The 15,246-nt window shown below is 42.9% G+C and overlaps 1 protein-coding gene across 2 annotated transcripts in view; it reads left to right on the forward strand.

The window, feature by feature from the left end:
- Nucleotides 1-15,188, forward strand: part of CDKL1 (cyclin dependent kinase like 1) — a 54,914-nt gene extending 39,726 nt beyond the window's left edge. Inside the window, exons 5-11 of one of the 2 annotated variants that reach the window (XR_013960456.1) lie at nt 1,638-1,728; nt 2,879-3,079; nt 4,915-4,997; nt 8,773-8,829; nt 10,418-10,507; nt 10,597-10,749; nt 12,751-14,203. Coding sequence is in view for 1 of the 2 variants with exons in the window: in XM_080665644.1 (XP_080521770.1) it covers nt 1,638-1,728; nt 2,879-3,079; nt 4,915-4,997; nt 8,773-8,829; nt 10,597-10,749; nt 12,751-12,858 (693 nt within the window). In the remaining variant the exon portion in view is untranslated. Of the gene's footprint in view, nt 1-1,637; nt 1,729-2,878; nt 3,080-4,914; nt 4,998-8,772; nt 8,830-10,417; nt 10,508-10,596; nt 10,750-12,750 lie in introns of both variants that reach the window. The other variant, XM_080665644.1, reaches the window with a different exon arrangement.
- Nucleotides 15,189-15,246: the final 58 nt, after the last annotated feature.

Genomic DNA, 15,246 nt, shown 5'->3' on the forward strand with positions numbered 1-15,246 from the left:
ATCAATGATGAGAGAGAATCATTGATTGGCTGCCTCCTGCACGCCCCTTACTGGGGATTGAGCCCACAACCTAGGCATGTGCCCTTGACTGGAATTGAACCCAGGACCCTTTAGTCCCCAGGTCGATGCTCTATCCATTGAGCCAAACCAGCTAGGGCTGCATGGATGCTTTATATTGCTGTTTACTGAGAGTGAGGCTTAGCACTTTCCTGAGAGTAGGTTTCAGGATGGGGAGCAAGAGAGACTGCATACAGGCCCTGGTGGGGAAAATCAGAGACAGTGAGGACCAATGCATACCACAGTCCCCTGGAGAGCCCCTGACCACACTGTTTGGCTTCATGTGCTGATGGGGGGAGGGTGTAGAAACTTGTAAAGAATTCCCAGAACAGACTAGGAGCACATTCTTGCTTACAAGTCCTGCTGACCATCTGTCACCATGATATCCACGGGCATGCCCATTTATAGTAACATGTGAAGAGTGGAGGGATCTCAGGGCCATTAATTGCTGAGAACCAGATAGACTGTAATAAAATAATTTAGAAATTGTCTCCCCAAATGTTTTCCAGAGTAATGAATACCCTTTGGGGAAACATTGACACTGATCTCTCACCCTGAAGGTCGTTTGGAGAGAGTACTAGGCCAGGCCCAAGAAGAACCTCTGTCCTCTTTCCAGACGCTAGAAAGTCAAGAATACCCCAGGGTTTCAGCCACAGCCGAAGGGGGTCTCTCCTTGCAGAAGGAGCCAACATTCTTCTCCAGAGAGGAACAAGCTTGGAAGAGGGCAAGATTATTTATTGGGAACCCTGAAAAGCATTTTAACCCAATTGTTTTTATGTAATTGTTAATGAAATGGTTGTTTTGTTCTTTGCCAAGAAAAGTATTTAATAAGAAAATCATGTGAAGATTCTTAAGCATTCTTCGAACATCTCCTTGTTAAACCATGTCAGCTGTGGTTTGGAAACCACAGGTGATTTGAGTCTAAACTGTGGGGTGGAGGCAGCTCCGAGAACGCTTGTGTGTGGGATGGAGCTGACATCTAGCGACTCTCTGCAGAGGGTGAGGGCTGCTCACTCTTGTTTATCTTGTCAGGACAAATGCAGAGCTGGAAGGGAGGTCTCGCAGGAGGCTCGTGGTTCCGCCCTTCTCTTCCCCAGCTTATCTCGGCAGGCCCAGTGCTCGTCCTGTTTACCAGGCGGACTGTGTTCTGTTCTCTTAAACAACTGAACTATGAATCCTGCTTATGCACCAACTTGCGGCTCCAGCAAAGCCCTGTGCAAGCTTTTCAGCGTTTCCCTTTCACGGAGGGTTGCCAGGCTACATACATGCCAAATACTACATAAGACATACTTACACTAAAAAAAAGTTTAACTACAATTTAAAGTTACCTGGGTGCCTTTGTGGTACCTTTGGGACCTTCAGGAATTTAGGATGATTCAGGCTATGATAGTTATAGTACTAGATTTATTTCATGCTTATGTTTTGCCAATTTTGGTTATTATTCGTCCTATTATCCAAAAGGCCAGTGAGAAGTTCAAACGATTTCTCAATTATTTTTGCTCATTATTCATGTGTTTTATTGATCCCACATAGTATAGTTGCTCTTCAGTAATCTGTTCTGGTTCGATTTTTGTGACTAGTGCATACATAGAGATGTGAAGCCAGAAAATATCCTCATCACAAAACATTCAGTGATTAAGCTGTGTGACTTCGGATTTGCTCGACTTTTGAGTGAGTATTGAAGTTTCTCTTAAGTATAAATAATGGAAAGATTCTTTATATAATAAATTATCTAAATGCTATCGAAAGCTAGTTCTTATATATAGTAAGTATCCTATCTAATAAAAGAGTAATATGCAAATTAACCATCACTCCATCGCAAAGATGGCAGTGCCCATAGCCACAAGATGGCGGTGCCCAGTCCCCTCAGCCCCGCCACTGGAGTGTTTGGGCCTGTCAGCCCGGCCAGGGGTCAAGGGGACCAAGTGGCGAGGCAGGATCCGCCCACTCCAGCGGCGGATCCAGCCTCCCTGCTCCACAGCCTCTGGAGTGTCTGGGCCTGTGAGGGCGGATCCAGCCTCGCCGCTCAGCCGCTGCTGCTGCAGTGTTTGAGCCTGTCAGCCCAGCCCAGGGTGGCAGATTTGCTGTTTTCATATGATGTTTTTGTTATTTTTACATCATGTCTTTGTTGTTCTTATATCATTTTGTTATTGTTTATTTATTAATAAATTCATATATTATTTTCATATACATTTTACTCATTTCCTTTCATCTCTCATACTTCTATTATAGAGAAAGGGCAAATAGCAATATTAACATATTTCCTCTAATTAATTTCCTTTTAATGTGCACGAATTTCGTGCACTGGGCCACTAGTGTGTGTGTGTATGTATATATATATATATATATATGTATATATATATATATATATACATATATATATACATATATATATATATATATATGAACTTACGATAAATTACAATTATGTAATTACTGAAAATAGGTAGACACATACAGTAGTTTAAAACTGTGTGCTTTAGCCTGGCTATATAGTACTTTTCAGAAGTACTATTTTAGAAGAGTGGGTTTCAACTTTGGCTGCAGGTTAGAATCACATGGGGAATTATAACTATAAAAACTATACTGATTCCCCCGCCCAGGAATTGTGGTTTAATTGGACTAGGGTGGGGCCCAAGCATCAGTAATTTTAAAAGTTCTATATTCCAGGTGATTTTAATGTGCAAGTAGTATTGAGGACCCACTGATTTAGAAAAGCCACATGATGGGGCACAGCTGGATGTCTCAGGTCTTCCCCCTCCCGGTTTTGATTCCATGTTTGCACTGTTCTCTCTGTTTCCCATGTCCCATCACTGGCCAGCTGGACCAAGTGACTACTACACAGACTACGTGGCTACCAGGTGGTACCGCTCCCCAGAGCTGTTGGTGGGGGACATGCAGTACGGCCCCCCAGTAGATGTTTGGGCAATTGGCTGTGTCTTTGCTGAGCTGCTGTCAGGGGTGCCTCTGTGGCCAGGAAAATCCGATGTGGATCAGCTCTATCTGATCAGGAAAACCTTGGGTAAGTGGTATCTCTGTCCTACCTTTTGGGCAACTGAATAGTTTTACCCACATCAGTGGACGGCAGAGCCAAGTTCCTAGTCTCACCTAATGCTCTTTATAGTTACGAAGGAGGGACACTCCCACCGCCTCCTTTAAATGACTCCATTAAAGGTGTCCATATTTGTTTTAATAAAAAGAATCCACAATTTTGAGTGTGTACTATTGTCCAAAAAGACATGATTGTCTCTTTGGCATAGTTTGGATCAAGTAAAACTCTGAATGATGATCATAGCAACAATAAAAGCATACATTCCTATAAGGGCTGAGCAGTTTACAGGATGCTGATGTATTTCGTTTCATTTATGATGATGTGGTCATTCATTCGTTGGTTGTCCTGACTCCATCCTGCCAGGCTTGTTTGGATTACTCAGAGAAAGATTCTTACCCTTCTAGGTGTCAGGAAGAGAGTCGTTCATCTAACGTCCCTTTGCTTGTCTAGCTTTCCCACCCACTTGCCCTCTTCTAAACTCTTGTAGCACCTGCTGTCACCATGCCTTTTACTCCCCAAATATACTTACTGTAAGCGGCCTGAGGGTGAGATCGTAGCTTTCATTTCTATCTGTCACCAGCGTTTACTGTCTACATAGTAGGCAGTAAGTATGTGCTGATGGCTCTTTTTGATGACACAAAGGAGACTGGGAGCCCTTCCGGGGGCACTCAGCCTTCCTTGCTGTGTGTCTCCTGGTGATTTTAGGACACCCTCTCCATGCCTCCCCCCGCTCTGATGGAAGAAGGTTATTAAGGTCCAGGCACTGCTCTCATGATGAAGACCACTGAGGTCTGGGGCAAGGCATTAGAGGGTATATTTTGGCTGCTCCTGTCGAAAACAGGGTGAGGCAGCAGCTTTGGGGTTTGAGCGAGAGGTAAAGTTCCAAACCAAATTGGTAAAATTCGACAACTTGATCCCCTGTGGTAGGAACTTCAGCCCAGCCCAATGGCAGTGTTTCTGGGGTCCTGGTTTGGAGGGTTTTTGTTCACTCTGCTCTAGGAGGTAGGTCTGAGTGTGCCGCAGGGGGGCCCTGCTCTGAGTATCTCCTTGTGTTCTCTGAGCGAAATTCCTCTTCAAATTCTATCCCTAGAATTTTCCTGAGGACAGTTTTATCTGATTTGGCTGAAATGTGGGTAGAGTGGGCCTTACATAATCCCCAGAATATAGACATGCCCTTTTGTTTAATTGCTTCATATCGTAAATACTTCTAAACAGCAGAGAAAATGAGATTTTCAGGTGATGGCTACTTGGTGAAACAAGAAAAGGTGGTTCCAGTTTATAAATGTCTTCCTTCCAGCTAGATTCTCTGTGATCCCCCTCCCTTCCTTCCTTCTCCCTTTCCTTCCTCAGATGTTTACTGAGTGCTTGCTATGTGTCAGGCACTGTTCTGTTAGGCCAGTGCACTTTTGTATTAACCCATCAGGATTCAGTTAACATGATTTTGATTTGTAGTTATTGTACTTTTGCTATTAAAAGGGGGGGTGCTATTTGATGTGTGTGTGTGTGTGTCTGTGTGTGTGTCTGTGTCTGTGTGTGCTTCTGAGTTGTTTGGTTTGAGGAGCAAGAACCTTGTAGCCTTCTATTCCTGTGTGTGCTTCCTCTGTGCCTAACAGCGCTTGCCGCACTGCAGGTCTCAGTACAGGTTGTTGAGGTTGCCTCAAGGCCTCTCCCTCCCTCTGATTGGGAGAGCAGACTGCGGACTTCAGAGGTGTAAGCACAGACAGACACAGCACCAGGGAGGGAAACCACAGATCAGTGCTTGCTAACCCATCTCATTTTATCTTCCTCTTTCTTCTTGTCCAAAGGAGATCTCATTCCTAGGCACCAGCAAATATTTAGCACCAATCAGTACTTCAGTGGGGTGAAAATTCCAGACCCTGAAGACATGGTGAGTGACCCATTTTGGAAAGAATTCTGCATGTCAGGGCTGAATGTCAGCCCCATGGCCTAGTCTGCCCTGGAAGGTCAATCTAAAAGTAAAAAAGAAATTGGGGCAAATTGGCTAGCAAGACCCTGGCCATCAGTTCTAATTTAGAGTAAGCTGCTGATAACAGAGGTGAGAGAGCATGATGGACAGGAATGCAGAGCGCCTGCCCTGACCTCACCTGTCTTTTGTCATTTTCAGCAGTTGAAGGTAGGTAGCTCAGAGCCAATCAACGTTTAGACAATGACTCATCCAGGAAAATCCCGCATTGTCATAATGCCCTGCTCTACTGAACTTGCATGGCCAGCCTCACTCCAGTGCCTGTCCTCTATGACCAATGTGGGGGAATGCACTCATTCTAAAAAAAACTGAAAAATAATGTCCACTTTCAAGAATTTATTCCAATGAAATCATTAGACAAATACATAAAGACATAGCATTCTTTAATAGAAATAATTTCCTTTAGTGTCCCATCAGTATGGGATTAAATAATTTATGGAATATAGCCTTATAATAGAAATACCACATAGCCAATAAAAATAGATTTTATGTATTCACTTGAAAAAAGTTCATAAATGGAAAAAAAATGGTTATGAAACAGTATATAATTTGACATAATTTTAATAGGTATTTAATATACAATACATGTATTTATATCCTATCTAATAAAGAGGGAATATGCTAATTGGCCATCACACCCTCACAAAATGGCAGTGTCCACGGACAATAAGGAGGGAATATGCTAATTGACTGCCATGCCCTCAGAGATGTAGGTGCCCACAGCCACAAGATGGCGGTGCCCAGTCCCCTCAGCCCCACTGGGGTGGCAGGCGTGCAGCACGGCCGGGCCTACCCCCAGGTGGGTCCAGCCATTCCGCACACCTGCCTCCAGAGTCCCCCAGTCCCCTCAGCCCCCTAGCTGCCCAGGGCCAGCCCAAGGTGCAGGTAAGCCTCGGATGGCGGCTGCCCAGCCACCCAGGGCTGTCCGAGGCTCAGGTAACCAGGGCCGGCTAAGGCTTGCGCTGCCGGCAGTGGCAGCAGCAGAGGTGTGATGGGGGCATCGCCTTCCCCTGATCACCAGGTTACCTCCCACCCCTGAGGGCTCCCAGACTGTGAGAGGGGGCAGGCCAGGCTGAGGGAGCCCCCACTCCAGTGCATGAATTTTCATGCACCGGGCCTCTAGTATAAGTATAAAAAATCTGACAACCTTTGGAAAATCATGCAAAGCTTTTTACATTTGTGAAATAAATGGCTGCAAGGATATATACAAAAATATTAACAGTGTATATCTCTCTGTGGTGGGGTAATTTTTTTTCTTCCTTTATGGTTTTAAATATTTTTTTATGTCTTCTAATGAGCCTGTATGATCATCAAAAACATTTCAGAGCGCAATGAAGGTTTCTGAAATCCGGAGTTTCTACTGTCAAAGCAAGTACTTTCAAATGGAAACTAACCCTCGGGTTGCTCAGTTTCCACCTGGAAGTTTCATCAAGTTCCACTTGAGCTTTGTTCCCTCAGCCCCTTGGCCTGTCTCACAGCGAGGGCTTCCTTTTCCCACTCCCGCAGCCACTAGCAAGAGGAAAAGTGGGTCGTGCTGGGAGCACGCTGGGACAGAGGCAGGAATGTCACCTGCCATATGGGAGGTGACCCAGCTGGCTCCCGGGTGACCTGGACATTCCCAATTCCACACTAAATATCCCTTAGTGGTTTCCTGTTCCCTGTCTACCGGTGAAGCCTCAGAAACAACCCGGTTTTATAAATGTAAAAGGCTTCCCGTGGTTTCCCAGAGGTTGTCCTGCAGGGGATTTCCTGTTGACAGAAACACAGGAAGAAGCAGCAGAGGGGACGTGCTGGTTCAACATCTGTGCCTGAGTCCCTCTGCTGGGCAGTAACCCTGCTGGAGGAGGCCTGCTGCTTCTGGGGCCGGGAAAACTGACCAAGCAGGCAGGATGGGCCCATCATATCCCAGCCAACCGGCCGGTGGCCTCACAGGCACTGTTGCTGAGGCAGCAGGGCTAAGTGTCTGTAATGTCAGGTCCATCCCTGGCCGTGCTCAGATTCAACATACAGAAATAGCAGAGAAATATTTAAGCCAGCAGTTTTCAACCTTGTTCATCTCATGGCACATATAAACCAATTGCTAAAATTCTGTGCACACCAAAAAATATATTTTTGCCAACCTGACAAAAAAAATAGGTGTAATTTTGCCGAAACCGGTTTGGCTCAGTGGATAGAGCGTCAGCCTGAGGACTGAAGGGTCCCGGGTTCGATTCCGGTCAAGGGCATGTACCTTGGTTGCAGGCACATCCCCAGTGGGAGGTGTGCAGGAGGCAGCTGATCGATGTTTCTCTCTCATCGATGTTTCTAGCTCTCTATCCCTCTCCCTTCCTCTCTGTAAAATATGAATAAAATATATTTAAAAAATAGGTAATTTTGATTCATTCACACCAGGCAGCTATTGTGTTGGCTGTTGTCATTTTTTAAAAAATATATTTTATTGATTTTTTACAGAGAGGAATGGAGAGGGAGAGAGAGAGTTAGAAACATCGATGAGAGAGAAACATCAATCAGCTGCCTCCTGCACACCCCCTACTGGGGATGTGCCCGCAACCAAGGTACGTGCCCTTGACCGGAATCGAACCTGGAACGCTTGAGTCCACAGGCCGACACTCTATCCCCTGAGCCAAACCGGTTAGGGCTGTTGTCATTTTTTAATTTGATAACCTAAGGGAAAAGAGGTCAGGTATTGCATGTTTTAAAAATTCTTTCAGCACACTGTTGAAAATTGTTGATTTAAGCTGGGGGGATGGAGGCTTTGGGATATTTTTCTCCATGTATTACAGGGAATTCCAAATTTGAGGCTCTCTTATCCGTGATTAATAAGTGCACACTCAGGAACTGGCTCTTGTTGGCTGGTTCCCTGTCCAAAAGAACACTGCTTGCAGCACCAGGGAGTGTTTCATTCGAGGAGCCTGGCCACAGTGCCGCCTTTATACACTCAGCACAGCTGGCCATCTGTTTTGCTCAGATGGCTGACTCTTACTTTCTCGGCACCCGTCTCTGATTAGCCTCTTTGTCAGTGGCATCTCTCTTTAACTGGCCTGTCTGTCTGTCTGACACTGGGCATTCCTCCCACTTTATCCTGTTTGTTATTTCTCATTGACTCCAGCATGTGACTGGTCTTACATGGCCAAAGAGAGTTTGATGAATATCTGCTTGGGAGACAGTTTAAACAACAGGATGATCAGGGAGACAGCAGGCTCTTGTGGTAGAACACAGCAGTTTATTTCAGAAAACCAAGAAGCATCTGTTCCCCTGGGTAACAAAAAATCTATTTGGAAGCTTCTTTTTTGTGAATGCAAATATTTGGGCCCCTTTATTATTCTGAGGCAAGGCAAGTTATATCAATTGAGGCAGAAGAAAAAGAAATAACAATTGCTTGACTATTTTTTTATTTCCTAGTGTTGTCTTCTCATATTTTGCTACCTGCATCAGTTTTCCAAGAAGTAAGAGGAGTGGTTAGGAAGAAAATTGGAAAAGCAATTTGGAGGTGGGGAGAGAAGGAGCTTGTGAAACAGACAAAGGGAGGGAGTGACAGGTATGGTGGGCAGAGGGTGGAGGAGGCAAGGAAGGTGCCAGGAAGATGATTCTCTCACTAAAAGAAATGCAATCTGAGGTAACCTCCTATTTGAATACATGCTGCAAATAAAACCTCCCTTTTCTTTTCTTTTTTAAACAGGAACCACTTGAATTAAAATTTCCAAACATCTCTTATCCTGCGCTGGGGCTCTTGAAGGTAAAAGCATGGTTTCCAGCCAACCAGGAAGCACACAGCCTCTTTCTCACTGGGGAATCCATAGACTGAAAAGTGTTCCTTTTGGAATTCTTCTCCTTTCCAAAGTATAAATATTTTCAGTTTTTAAAATGGGTCCTATTCTATTACAGTAATAACATCTGTGTTTTTCACTTTAAAGATTTTTTTAAAATTGATTTTTAGAAGAGAGAGGGAGAATGAGATATTCATCAGCTGCCTCCTGCATGCCCCCTCCTGGGATGGAGCCCGAAATCCAGGCTTGTGCCCTAACTGGGAATTGAACCAGTAACCTTCCAGTACATGGGAATATGCCCAACCAACTGAGCCACACACCACTTTAAATAAACCCAACATTGTATTTGACTTCTAAATTTACACAAAATAGAAATTTCAGAGGAGTGGTGCTTGTTTTTAAAAAGGATCCTTCAAAAAATGTTTAGCCATAGGATCCTTTTAAAGAGCCAACTCCCTAGTATACTTGAAGTAGGTTTTGATTTTAAAACTTTATATACATACATGTTTTTAGAAATGTCCTATGTGAATGAGGTGCCAATTAAAATATTCGCAAGTTACTGTCAATGTTCCATCCATTTCAAAAAGTATTTAATGCGCCGAAACCGGTTTGGCTCAGTGGATAGAGCGTCGGCCTGCGGACTGAAGGGTCCCGGGTTCGATTCCGGTCAAGGGCATGTACCTTGGTTGCGGGCACATCCCCAGTGGGAGGTGTGCAGGAGGCAGCTGATCGATGTTTCTCTCTCATCGATGTTTCTAGCTCTCTATCCCTCTCCTTTCCTCTCTGTAAAATATCAATAAAATATATTTAAAAAAGTATTTAATGCATTTACTGATGCATCTATAACGTAATTTAAAACGTGAGACAGTTCATTGGAGTATGGGGTCATGAGATTTAATCTATCCAATTATGAGCCCTATGGCCTACTTACTGGCAAAGCAAAGAGTTAAGAATGTTGTAATATAAAGGGATGTATATTATGCATCTGCTTCCATGCAGACACGTGTGCTTGTAATGCATAGACTATTTCTGAAAGAACATACAAAAATATCTGATTTTAGAAGGGGGAATGGAAGAACTAGAGTAGTGGAAAGACTTTGCTGAATCTTTAGGGCATTTTATTTTTACCATGTGTATGTGTTATTTTTTAAATAAAAAACACACATATCTAGTTGTTTTGTTTTTTTCTTTTGTTGATTTCAGAGAGGAAGGGAGAGGGGGAGAGAGAGAGAAACATCAATGATGAGAATCATTGATTGACTGCCTCCTGCAGGCCCCCCACTGGGGATCGAACCCACAACTGGGCATGTGCCCTTGACCAGAATGGAACCCGGGACCCTTCTGTTTGCAGGCCAACACTCTGCCCACTAAGCCAAACCGGCTAGGGCACCACATCTCGTTTTTACAAAGTACATGCAAGGGACTAAACAGGCTAAGTGGACCCTGTATCCTACTCCCTCGGGGCAGAGCACCAACTGCCTCAGAAGAGAACAAGGTGGAGAAATGACTCTTCGTTGCTATTTCTAGAAAGTATTTATTATGTGCTTTCTCATTTAGGAATGATCATGGAAGGAACTAAAATCATGATTGGATGTCCCCCCCCCCCTTACTTCCTCCCTCCCCGTCTTGTTCCCAACTGATTAAACTGTAAGTTTCATCTTACAAAGGAGAAAGAAATGACATTAATAAGTTAGTATTATTTTTTTAAAGTAAGATGGAATGTTCTCTTCTTTCAGGGCTGTCTTCACATGAATCCTGCTGAGAGACTGACGTGTGAACAGCTGTTGCAGCACCCATATTTTGACAGCATCAGAGAAATAAGGGATTTGGCAAAATATGACAAACCAACAAGGAAGACCCTGAGACAGAACCCAAAGCACCTGCCTGGGGTAAAAATGGGGCACTGCTTTACGAAAGCATCCAAGGTTACAGCTTCAAATGATTTCATACCTGCCACCTGGTGAAAGAGTCTGAGTCTATATTTGAGGTGGCAATTGTGACTTGCAGCTCCAGCACCTCGTTCCAGCCCCAGGACACTGGTCACATGATTTCCCAGCCAGGGCCCCAAGAGACAGCTCCTTCTCCTTGAATCCTAAAGGTGTCCTTGCCCTGCAGTTCCCAGCTGCCACACAGAGCCAGGGTGTTTGGCATGCATGAGCACAGGTCTCAGCCAGGTATCCAGTTTTGGAAAATGAAATTAGATTTATCCCAGGTAGCTCTGGGTCATCTTGTTTACCTTGAGTATTAATTGACATTCCAGGTTTATCCCAGAAAGGAAGTGTTTTCCGTCCCGATCCTTTATTGTCAGAGTTGGCTAGGGTAAATGCAGTGATGAGTGCCTTCAGTGATAGCAGCAGGACAGTGCATGTAACCAAACAGCATCCAAACTGCACACTGGGAGCCCATGAAGAGTCATGATTGGCGTAAAGTGGCAGAATGGCCTTACATTGCCTTGTCATAGTGAAAAGATGTAAAAACTTAGAATGGACTGTAGTTGGAACCACAACTAAGATGAGCAGGCTGCCCTAGTCACTTCCGGAACTGCCTAGATACCCCTTAAGCTTAAATTATCTTGCCTTAAACTTTCCCTTTGCAGCCTCCACTGCAAAGCACGCTGAGTGATAGCTGATGGTGTGTGAGGTTTGGAGGAGGGAAGAGGTTGTACAGGCCATTAGGAACAGGTACCAAATGAACTCCAGGGCCCTAAGATAGACCAGAGTTTTTAAATTAAGAATGCTTTTATTTTATTCTCTATCATATGTGATCCAAATAGAAAAACAGACTGGAAATAGACTTTCTCCCCTTATCTTGCTGTTTCTTTGTGTTCAAGAATAAAGGGTCTTGATGGAAATACTTTTACTTGAAAGAATATGGGAATACCACTAATTTGTATTACTTGTAAGTACTGAACAATTCAACTGTTTGATTTAAAAGTAATAAAAAGTACCTGCTTTTCACATATCAACGGCCATATAGTACAAATAGTGCCCCATTGCATGGATTCATGCACACTGAAAGGAAATTAATTAGAAGGTGGCCAGAGAGGCGGTACTGGGCGAGACATGGGCCGGACATGCCCTGAGCCAACCTCCTGCGGTCCCTCCCCGGCTGGCTGCACGTGGGGCAACACTGCGGCTCAAAGGGTGTCTGTGAACAGGGTTCTTCCAGCAGGTGGGGTCTCTCGGCCTGGCCTGTGGGGGTGGGGCCAAAACTGGCTCTCCGACATCCCCCGAGGGGTCCCAGATTGCTAGAGGGCAGTTCTTGGGTGATGCACCCTGGAATCGGGCTCCCTTCTCTCTGGTTCCAGATTGTGTCACCCGGGAACCACCGCTGCCAAGTCACCACAGCTCCGCAGCTCCTGCGTAGAGCATCTGATCCCTGGTGGTTAGTGCGCATCATACCTACCGGCCGGATGGTCGCTTAGCCTTTTATATATATAGATACAAATAATATATGTGTGTTCTCCTTACTTTCACATGACGTTTTATGGTAGCATGAAGGGAGCAGTTCTTTTTAACCAAGGAGTAAGCGGCAAATCGCCCAAATGCTCCGGCATCAGTTTTCTTTGCTATAAAACAAGGCATTGGCTTAAAAGCTTCCTAAGGTCCTGTGAATGTCCGCTTTTTCCCTATAATGTTAACATGTAAATTTTTCATTTTTACATTCTCTAAATTTTCTTTAATGTGCATGTTTTTCTTTTTAGTATGAAACAAACCTCTAAAAGGAAAAGCAGAGACCAAATTTAAATATTTTGTCCTTTCTCAGGCTCTGGATTCTGGGCAGAAAAAGTATTTCTGTGCTAAAAATTTTACTTATGTCTTTTGTGATGTGTCATCAACAATGAAAAAAGTGCATGGTGTTGGACCTAATTCTATGTGTTATATTTTCAGTTTCAGAACCTACCTCAGCTGACTAGCAGCAACATCCTTCCAGCTTTGGATAATAAGAAGTACTACTGTAATACCAAGAAACTTAATTACCATTTTCCAAACATTTAAGGAGCTTGGAGATTGATGACAAAAAAGAACTGATCAATAACCCCAAGAAAATAAATCATACATTTGATTGAAGACCATCACATGTTGAGAAAACATAAGTAACTAACCGGAGGAAGCCACTTGGCAAGATGTGAAGGGAAATTCCAGAAGCAATCTTCCATGCTTGAAAATGTTGTCCCGAAAAGAAAGGAAAAACTCGTTTTGATTTCCACTTGTGTTTTTGTTGTATCTAAGTAGCTGGACTTATGGACAGACATATAAATAGTATCTACCGCCCATTCCTCTGGCAAAATTAGTCATGTAAAAAAGATTTATGCTTCAATTGTACATTATGCAACAAGTGAAAAATGGATTACAAAACACCCAAATGTATTTCCTTGGATCCTATCTCCTGCTTTTTCAGATTGTTTCAACATCATATTTAAAAAGAGTTTTTGTTCTTGAAATCAAAATACTTAAAATCCCATTTCCTGCTTGCTCTATCTCTTGGTTTTTAAATTTTAAACCATTTTTTTTGGAATATTTAAGAGTTCAAAATATTTAAAATCATGGATTATCACAAAAGACTAACATATGCTTATGTATTTAGTGATATGTTTATAGATATTTTTCCCATGTACTTTTGTCTTTACCTTTAGTAGACGATGCACCTTTGTCACTTTTTCAGGAAGATGGATTTACTATATCCATCTACATTTGTTCACTCAATTCCCCTTGCTAACAATGGCATGCAGATTGGCAGCTGACCAAGGTGATCAAGGAGTAGAACGAAACCTATAGGCTTGGCAGGAACTACGCCTGCCAGCCTAAAAGCATTTAGAACATTCTCTCCAGCTCAGCCTCAGGCTTGGAGACAGATCTGCAGGTAGGGCTATAGGGATCTGGGTTTTGGAAGAAATTGCTTGTGAGCTTTTACTTGGGTCATGAAAGACATTAGGTTGTAAACCTAATATATATACACACAAGATGGGGCAAAAGTTGGTTTACAGTTGTTTGTATAGAAAACAATACAATTATAATATAAGAATAAACTGAGTTTCATGTATTCATAACTGTAAACCTACTTTTGCCCCACTCTGTGTGTGTGTGTACACTATGCTAACAACTAATAATAAAAATGTAGTCTAAGTGCTGGTCGGTGTGCTCAGTGGTTAGAGCATTGGCTGAGCATCGAAGGGTCTCAGGTTCCATTTCTGGTCAAGGGCACATACCTGAGTTGCAGATTGGATCCCTGCCCTGACCTGGTCGGGGTGTGTGCAGGAGGCAACTAATTGATGTGTCTCTCTCACATCAATGTGTCTCTCTCACTTTCTCTTCCTCGCTCCCTTTCTTCCACTGGCTCTCTAAAAATCAATGGAAAAAATATCCTCGGGTGAGGATTAAAAAAAAAATGTATTACCGAGGATCCCTAGCTTTGCACAGTGATACTTAAAATGATGACAGAATTAGCTCTGATTTGGCCTACTGCTCCTATTCAAACAGCTTTTTCATCCTTGACACCTGGACACAAGCGCAATATAAAATTGTTTCTTGTAACTTAGCCATTTTTGGTTGATGTGATGTTCCTATACCTAGCAGTTTTCAGCCATAGTTTTGAAAGTTGTATTTTACTGTATCTTCGAAACATTTCTTCTACACCCTGTTTACTGCTATGTTAATTTTCTTCATGAGAGCATATGACCTTATTCACTTACAGCTAAGTAATCCACCAAATTCTGGCAACTATTCAATCATTTTGGCTACCCAGCCAATTTAATGATATCCATAGTCTTCCTGATGTATGTAGCTTCTTGCCTAGAGTTGATAGTAAGCTGGCTAATCCCAGTATTATCTAATTCTTGTTATGAGCCTTGATTCAAAGGACAAAGAAGGATATCCAACTTCTGTGACTAGTTTACATTTGGTGTTTTTCTTCTTTTCCTTAACCCAAAACAATGCACTTGACAAGGCAGATGACTATAACTGCCTAATTAATCTAATAGTTTTACAGTAAACCACTCAGAATAGAAAAGTAGCTCCAGACTAAACTGTGGTGAATCAGTTGCCTCATCATACGGTAATCAAACAAATCTGAGACAGAAGTGCTTATTTTTTATGAGTTCTATTAAATGTATGCTTATGTTTAACCATACCTGTAATCTTTTCTTAACATGGAATCACCACTGTTTCACATGAAACTAGTCTATATCCTTGTCTTTTTTGTAAATGTACTAATTTCTGATTTTTTTAATGACAGTGGCAATTATATTAGTAAATAGTGTATCATTTATGGTTTGTGCTATTTATATAAGCTAGTTTCTGAACACAATTAAAATTCATTTTTCTACCTGAATTCTGTATCATAAAAAGTGTTTATTTTGACATTATTTGCAAAGTTATATTCAAGCC

The sequence above is a fragment of the Plecotus auritus genome (genome assembly GCF_963455305.1).
Source record: "Plecotus auritus genome assembly, chromosome: 1".
Lineage (NCBI taxonomy): Eukaryota > Metazoa > Chordata > Mammalia > Chiroptera > Vespertilionidae > Plecotus > Plecotus auritus.